The sequence below is a fragment of the Populus alba genome, chromosome 14 (assembly GCF_005239225.2).
Source record: "Populus alba chromosome 14, ASM523922v2, whole genome shotgun sequence".
Lineage (NCBI taxonomy): Eukaryota > Viridiplantae > Streptophyta > Magnoliopsida > Malpighiales > Salicaceae > Populus > Populus alba.
Window position 1 is genome coordinate 4,350,162 of NC_133297.1, and position 10,360 is coordinate 4,360,521.

The 10,360-nt window shown below is 37.9% G+C and overlaps 1 protein-coding gene across 1 annotated transcript; it reads right to left on the bottom strand.

The window, feature by feature from the left end:
* Positions 1 to 214: 214 nt before the first annotated feature.
* On the bottom strand, positions 215 to 754 carry LOC118049450 (uncharacterized). The gene has a single exon (XM_035059445.1). The coding sequence runs from the start codon at positions 752 to 754 to the stop codon at positions 215 to 217; it is 540 nt and encodes a 179-aa protein (XP_034915336.1).
* Between the last annotated feature and the right edge of the window lie 9,606 nt (positions 755 to 10,360).

Sequence of the window (10,360 nt, forward strand, 5' to 3'; positions counted from 1 at the left end):
CCGTATCAGTTTTTCCTTTCAATTTTATAAAACAGGATGCAAATTTATTATGGGAAAAAAACACATTAGAAGATAGTCTAGAGGTAGAGGATACAGAGAATACAACCCAGGAAAACAAGAGATACAAGAATGAGAAAGAAGAAAAAATCCAGCCTGGCCAAGGACAAATTAGAAATGAACCAGCTTATGTTGGCCTTGCTCGCAGCTCTTACATCTACACACTTTGGCTTGTTTCCCCGCCTATTTCTTCATCTTTCTGACATTTATTACTGCATCTCTTAAGCATCTGAATCAAAAACCTTGTGATAAAAGGCACTGAAGCTGTAATCAAGAGATAGCGAAAATGCACAGATTCATGAGGGGTAACAGCAAAAATTGCAGAAGCATAAGTTACGATCATTGAAGCTGTGGCAACCCAAATATCAAAGTGGAAAGGGTACTTGTAAGTGAGAGATGTGATAACAAGTAATGATGCGGAGAAAGCCAAAGTGTTTGACATCAAGAAAACATAGTAAGGATGTTTTTGAGACGCATAAATTGCTCTGCCAGCTGCATGATGTTCTTGAACGTTATCACCCTGCCAGAGTCCACCAGAAGGATTCACCCCAGCTTGGAAGGTCACTGCAGCAATCAGTGTGGCAATTACCAGCAAAGCATTCCGTGCATCATTTGGTGAGTCCCTTTCTTTATCATATTGAAATCTCTTGAACCAGCTAATGCTTCTCTCGGTATTTTGAGGGTGTACTTGAGCCATTTTTGTCCAAGCAGCAACTTATGATGCCAAACACTTTAATGAGTACCTTTAAATAAGCTAGATGCATACAATGAGTCCAAGGCATTACCTTAATTTTTTATTAAAAAATTCAAACAATTAATTTGCAGAAAATAATACCTATAATGATTGAAGCATAGTTATAGAATTTGTATGGTATGGTAACTTGTTAAGTTAGAGGTTGATATGTGAATATATTTTAAAAATAACCTTCTCAAACTCGATTGATTTGGTTGAACTCAGACAAGACATAATTAACTAAATTCTAGGAATTTTTGTTATTATTTTATCTAAAATGATATACTTTTTTTTTTTTAAATTATATTTGTTTTAAGGTTGACCAACAAATTAATTCACAATTCCAACCATCGAAAAAATTTAATGAGTATGGATTGAAATGGAAAAAGAACCAATAACTCTTTATCAACAGGTTTAATATTTAATTGTGTATATACACAATTAAATATCAAACCGGTTCCAACCTCGTGACAAATTGATCTCCTTTTTGTAATCCCGAATCACAACTTTCAACCTTGACATTGATATGAATGCATGTTTTCACACATGCAAGTTGCAACTCCTCGAAGATGTGAGATTCCTAACTCTTGTCCTAATCTTTCCAACTATTATAAAATATAACTATATAGAAAATATTGTAGTCATATTCTTATGTGGTAATCTCCACCTTTACTATTATATATTGCCCTACTCATATATATAGAAAGGGTTGGCTAACTATTAGGTTAAGCCTCCTAATCATTCTCAACTTGGTATTAGAGCCTTCGGTCGTCAAAACTCTTTTCTCCCTTTGCAGTCGACCTTAATTTTTTTCTCCCCCATGGACTCTCCTCCTGCTGCCGACGTTGCCATCTCTCCTTCCACCGGTGCTGCAACATCACCGACCAGCCATCCTCCTGCTGCTGGCCGAGAACAACGTCCACATGTAGAGCATGTGTCTGATTCTTCTTTTCATGATTCTGCCGTTCCTTTGCCTCTAATGGGAACACACACTTCAACAATGGTTCCTCTATCAAACACCCACCAAACTGTGTCGTTGAAACTTACAAACACCAACTATCTCTATTGGAGAATGCAGATGAAGCCATATCTCCTTGGTCAAGGTGTTTTTCACTTTGTTGACGACTCCTTGCCGTGTCCTCCATCTCATATGATTGATGCTTCGGCTGGTTCTTCCTCTGCCATCAGCCCTTCTTTTCTTCGTTGGAAGCAACAAGATCAACTTATTTTGAGTGCTCTACTCTCCTCTCTCTCCGTGGATGTGTTGCATCTTGTAGTAGATTGTTCTATTTCACATTGTGTTTGGCGCACGCTTGAGAAGGCACTTGCCTCTCTATCTAATTCCCGGATCATGCAACTACATGGCTCTTTTTAAGACCTTCGGCAAGGTGATGCATCAGTTAGTATGTATATGCAGAAAGCCAAATCGTTATTTGATGAATTGGCTACTGCTGGTCACCCAATGTCTCTTGAAGATTTCAATCTCTATGTGTTTCGTGGCCTTCGCGGTGAGTTCAAAGACTTGGTAACTAGCCTCATAACCAAGGTCGAACCGCTATCGTATGCTGATCTTCATAGCCATCTCCTTACCCATGGGTTTCTGCACAAGAATTCCTTTCACTCCATGGTTGTCAGTTCATCCTCTTCGCCTCTACTGTCTTCTTCTTCTCTGCCGCAGCAGCCACCATTGCTGCCAACACCTCAGATTTCTGCTCATCATGCCATGACTAATCACAGCCAAAACAGGGGATGTTATAGGGGTAATTGGCATCCCAACAACAACCGATTTTAGGCCCAAAAAAAAGGCCACTCTGCTGCAAATTGGAGGCAGAATCAGTGGCAGAATAGGCGCACCTCTGCTGTAGATTTCAGGCCGAATCAGGGGCAGTGGTCTGGACATGTACGCTGCCAATTATGTTCTAATCTTGGCCATTCAGCTCTTCAATGCTCTCAGTTTCGCAGCAGCACACAACAGCCCTCTGCTCACCTTGCTGTTGCGAATGATTCTGCTGCAACGACTTGGTTTCCCGACATTGGCGCGAATCAACATGTGACACCTAACCTTGCAACTCTAACTGATTCTGCTCCTTATCTTGGTAATGATTTTTTGCATGTTGATAATGGTAAGGCCCTTGACATATCCCATGTTGGACATACTACTTTATATTCCCCAAAATGCTTGTTTACATTAACTAATGTTCTTTATGTGCCTCACATTACCAAACCGTTGTTATCTGTTCAGAAATTCTGTCGTGATAATCATGTTTATTTTGAATTTCACGATTCTGTGTTTTATGTGAAGGATCTCGTCTCAAGGAAGTTCTTCTTTCCGGTCGGAGTTATGTGATCTTTATGTTCTCTCCGAGTCTTTGGCTACGTCAGTTCCTCAAGCTTTTTGGTCTCCTTGCATTTCCGTGACTGCCGACCTGTGGCATCGTTCTTTAGGTCATCCAACTCCTCGCATTCTAAATTTGTTAGTTTCTGATAATAAAATTATTTGTACGTCTAGACAATCTTTTACTCAATGTCAAGCATGTCCTTTAGGCAAGTCATCCCGTTTGTCATTACGACCGACGGGTCACAAAACTTCTACCCCACTTGAATTAATTTTTAGTGATGTTTGGGGCCCTGCTCCAATGTTTTCTTCTGATGATTTTTGTTATTTTGTTATCTTTGTTGATGCGCACACTAAATATATCTGGTATTATCCGCTTGTTGCGAAATCTGATGTATTTTCCATGTTTCAACGTTTTCAGACACTTGTTGAGCGTCAGTTTTCTCTTAAAATTAAATCTGTTTAAACTGATTGGGGTGGTGAATATCAAAAATCAAATAAATTTTTTCAAACCATTGATATTCATCATCGATTAATTTGTCCTCATACTCATGAACAAAATGGCACAGTTGAACGTCGTCATAGACATATTGTCGAAACTAACCTAACCCTTTTAGGCCAGTGTAATGCCCCATTGCGTTTTTGGAACTATGCTATGGAATCATCGATATATCTTATTAATCGCATGCCTACTCATGTTCTTCAAAATAAATCTCCTTTTGCGTGTCTGTTTCATCGCACTCCTGATTATAACTTCCTATGTACATTTGGGTGTCTTTGTTTTCCATTTTTACGTCCATATCATGCTCATAAATTAGATTTTCGGTCTTCTCCTTGTGTGTTTTTAGGCTATAGCTCGTCTCATCTTGGTTATCGGTGTCTTGATTTAGAGTCTGGTCGTGTCTATGTCTCCTGTCATGTTTGTTTTCATAAATGTGTCTTTCTTTTTAAAAAGTTTAAACAGGTAACAACACCCCCGGTTCCCCCCACTCCACCTACCTATCTTCCATCCTTGCATCCCCCTTCATGTTTTCAGCCTATTCCTTCCCAAATCGGCAAAAAACACAACCCACCTTTGCCCTTTGCCGCACCTTCCCAGCTTGCCCCCTTGCCCGTTGATTCAGCTGACCCTGCCTCACCACCCCACACAGCCATACTGTCACCACGTGTTTGTCTTTCCAATGATTATTATGCAGGAACAGGTTCTGAATTGCAGGATTTAGTAGCGGCACAACCCATCACCTCCCCGGCTTTACCTCATGGTCTGCAACTTTGTGTTGACCTCTCCTCTTATCCTCTTCAACACATTCCAAGTACAGGTACTGCTACTCCATATCCAGCTGCTCCTAAACACCCCATGGTTCTTCGTCCAAGACAGCCCAAGACAGCGCTAACCACCACCACGGCAGCCACATCTGCTGCCTTCTTTAGTCGGGTAGCTTCTCCTCCCTCGCATGAGCCACTTATTTTTCCTGATGCTAACAGATATGAGGCGTGGCATAATGCTACTCGTGAGGAAATTCAGGCCTTACGCGCAAACAGAACATGGACTTTAGTGTCGTTTCATCCGTCCATGAATGTTGTTGGTAGCCGATGGGTCTACAAAATTAAACGCAGATCTGATGGTAGCATTGAGAGGTATAAGACGCGCTTGGTTGCCAGGGGCTTCACTCAGGAAGAAGGTATTGATTACTCAAAAACTTTTAGTCCTGTTATCAAACAGGCAACGATACGCTTAGTGTTCTCCATTACAGTTTCGAGTGGTTGGAAAATTCATCAGCTTGACATTCATAATGCATTTCTAAATGGAGTCCTTGATGAAGAGGTTTACATGAAACAACCTCCAGGTTTTGTTGATTCTGCTCTCCCAGGTCATGTATGTCGATTGCATAAATCTCTATATGGTTTAAAACAAGCTCCGCGGGCTTGGTGCACTCATCTGAATGACTTCCTATTATTCATTGGTTTTCGTGTTTTTAAAGTGGATACCTTATTGTTTATCTTCTCGGTTGGTAGCGATATTTGTTATCTTTTGGTTTATGTTGATGATATTCTGCTTACGGGTAATAATGATATTCTGCTACAATGCCTCATTCAGTTACTAAGCTCAGAATTTAAACTTCGGGATTTGGGTGATGTTCATTATTTTTTAGGTATTGAAGTGCAGTGTACTGGTCTGGGACTTATGCTTTGCCAACATAAGTATACACTTGACATCCTCACACGAGCTGGTATGTTATCCTGTAAACCAGTTGATACTCCTATTTCGGCATCCAAAGCCACCATTATGTCGGATCCATTGTTTTCTGATGCTACTCGTTTTCGGCAACTTGTTGGTGCTCTCCAATATCTCACTTTCACACACCCGGATATTTGCTTTACTATTAACCGGGTCTGTCAGTTTATGCATGCTCCTATAGAATCTCATTGGGCCGCCGTGAAACGCATCTTGCGTTATCTTCGTGGTACGGCATCACATGGTTTACATATTACTCGCAGCTCTTTTTTTTGCTTTACACGATTTTACAGATGCATATTGGGCAGGTAGTATTGAGGATATAAATTCTACAGGTGGTTACCTTGTGTTCTTTGGTCAGACGTCGATTTCATGGAAATCGAGAAAGCAACGCATTGTTGCTCGTTCTTCGACGGAAGCTGAGTACAAAGCCTTAGCCGATGGCACGGGTGAAGTTATCTGGCTTCAGTGCTTGTTAACGGATTTTCAGATTCTGACTGCTTTTGCCCCTATTATCTGGCGTGTCAACCTTGGTGCCACGTATTTGTCCGCAAACCCTGTATTTCATGCTCGCACAAAACATATTGAGATTGATTATCATTTTGTCCGAGATAGAGTTGCGAAGAAGGAGATTCAGATTCGTTTTATTTCCTCTCAGGATCAACTTGCCGATGTCTTCACTAAGCCACTTCCTGCTTCTTCGTTTACTGTTTTTAGATTCAAGCTTCGAGTTGATCCTCCACCCTCAGCTTGAGGGGGCGTATTATAGAATGTAACTGTATAGGAAATATTATAGTCATATTCTTATGTGGTAATCTCTACCTTTACTATTGTATATTGCCCTACTCATATATATATAAAGGGTTGGCTAACTATTAGGTTAAGCCTCCTAATCATTCTCAACTCCAACAAAGTGAAAAATAAGACCAAGACCCGCATTAACCTGTAGCATTCATTAGCGAACTCTCTCCGAGACCTCTCTCTTGCATTTCTGAAAAAATAGGCTGCCTTAAGAAAAGTTAGACGATTTCTCCTTCACACCCTTGCTCGCTCAACGCTAAAGCCCTTCCCTCCGTTCCTGATGAAACTACTCATCCTTAGAGATGCTCCACAGATGTGGAATAACATACTCTTTAATCGACGGTGATTCCTCAAAGAGAGGAGCTTAACGCCCTATTTCATAGATGGTCTTTGTATTCTTTAAACACTACATATCTCGTCCTTGCATGTCACCTAACATCCCTTAGGAATCTTCCTATCTATTGACTCCAAATTTTCAAGCTATATAGCTCAACTGGCAGTCGGGTTCCGGCCCTCCCCTCGAGAGATATCGCGCCTCTCCTTTGTAATAACAATACATGAAAACTTCAAAATTTCAATGCTGGAGGTGTGCACACAGAATATTAACTTCAGAAACATGTCAACAGTTGCGGATCACCTTCCCTGAGATTTGGATAGTTTTCTTTGTAGTAATTAATAATCACTTCGTCAATAACTAAGTGTTCGTAAATATTAATGCAGCGACCCAAATATGTCTTTCGACTGATCGATTATTGAAATGCCGACTTGCTGGTTTGGTTGACGGGCCTTAATTAAGAAAGGAGACTTGTACAGGTCTTGAAAGCGTCCACGAGGAAGAAAGCTTCATTGGTTTTGTGCGTCCTCCCTTACTGTGTGAACTGAACATTTTTTTCCCGTATTTTTTTTTTTAACTAACTACACAATTCATGGAAGGTACAAAACCAAATGTCAAAAACAGGCTGTATGGCTAAATATCATATATGTTGGAGTTTTGACTTGGCGTATTTAGGAATTAAATTTTCTTGGATGTTGGTTACAAAGTTTAGATAAAAGAAAAAATCAAGAGTGATTATCAAACTATTTACTGATTAAGCTTAATTTAGATAAACTACATTAATTTTTTTTGGATAAAACTAGAAATGAATTAGTACAAACTTCAATACATTACATTGAATTTAGTTGATCTTGAACTCAAGTAACTTGGGGTATTGGCTAAGTTTTAAATGGTCTAAACTCAGGCTTATAATTAGCCCTGTAACACCCGAGTAACTCACCAGATCAACTCAAAAACCGTGTGACTTGGTAAACCTGGATGAGACCCGACCTTTTGTTTTTATATATTTAAAAAAAAAAACCCAAAAAATATAAAGCTAATTTATGAATATTTAGCATGATATATTTTTTTTATAGTCTACATCCCCATGAAATATTTTTTAATTTTTTCATGTGAGATAACTATATTTATAGCCTATATATATATATGGAATGTTTGTTAACTTTTAAATGTGGGATAACTATATACCCTTCATTCACATCCATTATTTCTTAATTATTTTATGGGATAACTATATATATAGACTACATACACAAGTAATGTTTCTTTTAACTTTTTGATGTAGGATATATATATATATATATAGCTCATATCCACATAAAATATTTTTTAACTTTTTAATAAGGAATATTAAAATCTTCTTTTTTTTTGAATTTTTTAAAGTTAACTAGGGTTAAATCTGTATGCCTTAGACTCCACTTCTTGGTATTAAAAACTGAATTGAGTACGTTGCTGGTTAATTCACTGATGGATATTGGGAATTAATATATTTTTATTATACAGTTGTTTGCCTGCTGCAAATTTTCTGCCGTTTCAACAATGCCTTTGGAAAAAGTGCTAATCTGACATCTACATCCCTTAGCGAGTGCTCCTCAAGCCTGTCTTCTTGTTGCGAGACTTGTTTGCTCGAGAACATACAGTATGAAACAAGGAGTGATCAAGATTTCCAATATTAGAAAGTACTTTCTCATATCACCTGCCCAAGTTTTTGCAAACTAGTAGAACAAATTTATTAAATGGTGTTTGAAAGCGCCATGCTGATATTGTTGAGTTCAAGCAACAGTTCGTCGACTCAACAATTCTGTATTTAAGGAAAAAGATCACAGCACAGCAGCCCTCAACACATGTATAGCAGCAACAGTTCGTCAACTCAACAATTCTGTATTTAAGAAAAAAGATCACACCACAGCAGCCCTCAACACATGTAGCAGCAACAGTTCGTCAACTCAACAATTCTGTATTTAAAGAAAAAGATCACAGCACAGCAGCCCTCAACACATGTAACAGCAACTGTTCGTCAACTCAACAATTCTTCTGTATTTAAAGAAAAAGATAGCAGCACACAGCAGCCCTCAACACATGTAGCAGCTTCCCTTCCATGACAAACCTTAGCAAAGGGATGTCAAAGATCTTGGATGAGGCATCGTATGAGTTTTTTTAAGGGACATATGAAAATTAATTGACCAACTCGGGATTGTCAAGTGAATGCCAAAATTAGTTTATTATTTGTCCCAGGGAAAAATAAACTCTGATTTGCTTAAGAAAAGTTTAGTTGGAGAAATAAAGTTTAGTGCAGAGAACAATGAAAAATGAAAATAATTTAGTGAAATAATACTTGATAATTTTTATTTTGTGCACGAAAAAAGATTAAGAAAAATATTTGTTAATGATCACGTTGAATATGACATTTTTTTTATAGAAAATTAAAGAGTTGAAAAGAGCAAGGCTGCTACAACCGGAGGAGTTACAATGGAATTAGAAACATAAAAGCCCACATTAGTGTGGGATTAAACTACAAAAATATAAAAACTCTACACTTGTTGACCTGCTTGCCCATCCTTTTTATCCCTTTTGGCTCCGTCCTCCTTTCTTCCAATTTGAGTACTCTCATTCTCACTCACACAGTACTTCTTGAAGAAATAACCCAAACACCTCGTCACAAAAGGCACTGAAGCTGCAACCAGAAAGATAGGGAAAATGCACAGATTCATGAGGAGTAACTGCATAAACCGCAGATCCATAGGCTATCATCATTGAGGCTGTAGCGACCCATATTTCAAGATGGAAAGGGAACCAGCTGTCAGTGAGAGACGTAACGACAAGCATACAAGTGGAGAGAGCCAAAGTGTTTGATACCAAGAAAACATAGCAATAAGATGCATAAATTGCTCTTCCTTGATGATGTCTTTCTTGCCAGGCCCCTCCAGGAGGGTCCACCCCAGCTTGGAATGTAAATCAAGGCCACAACTACTCTAGCATCCCTTGGTGAGTCTCTCACTTCATCATACTGAAATCTCTTGAACCAGCCAGCACTCTTTTATTATTGTTTCTATTAGGTTGAGACATTTTCACTCTGGCAAAGACATGTGCGTGATACCAGGAAGTTACTTAGAAAGAGCTTTGTGCAGAGAAATATAAAGAATAATATAAAATTATATTTTATAATATTATTTAATAGTTTATATTATTGGATTGAGATGATTTTTTATATGGTATTAGAGTTTTTAATGATTAAAAGATCAGAACTTCAAATCTAGCTATTCTATTTATTTGATAAAAATTAAACATAAAATAATATAGATTTTAAAAATTTTAAATCTAAAAAATAGCAAAAGCCTTGATTGGCTTCGAGCAAGGAACAAATGCCCACAGTCTTGAAGTATTAAAGTTGGTTTAATGATTTATAAAAAAAGATGGTTTGATTGCCTATCTTAATCTGTATGAAATCGGGGGAATCGTGATTAGCCTTGCATTGACCTTAAAGTTTTTTTCATAAAAGGATATTTACTTGATATAAATTAAGATTATTCTTGTGCAGATCACCTTTCTTACTTCAAATTTTGTTACAAAGTTCCAACTAAATCATTCAGTAACTACAATTAATTAACTTGCCCCTTAATTCATTTTGAGTTTCAACCGACAGTTCCTCAATCATTTTACTAATTTTCCATTCAGAAATCTTAATTATAACTATCAAAATAATACCACAAAAAAATTGCGATTTTTTTTTAATTTTAGCTTAAATTGATGTCAACAAAACAAAACCCTAACAATAATAAAGATTGTGTTCAGTAATTTACTAAAGTAAAGTGAGTGATTCAAAAATTACTGACCCCCACTGATAATCAAAATATATATAAAAAA

What these genes read in the sequence shown, in the direction of transcription:
- LOC118049450 (XM_035059445.1), bottom strand. Translation starts at nt 754, where the DNA reads ATGGCTCAAGTACACCCTCAAAATACCGAGAGAAGCATTAGCTGGTTC.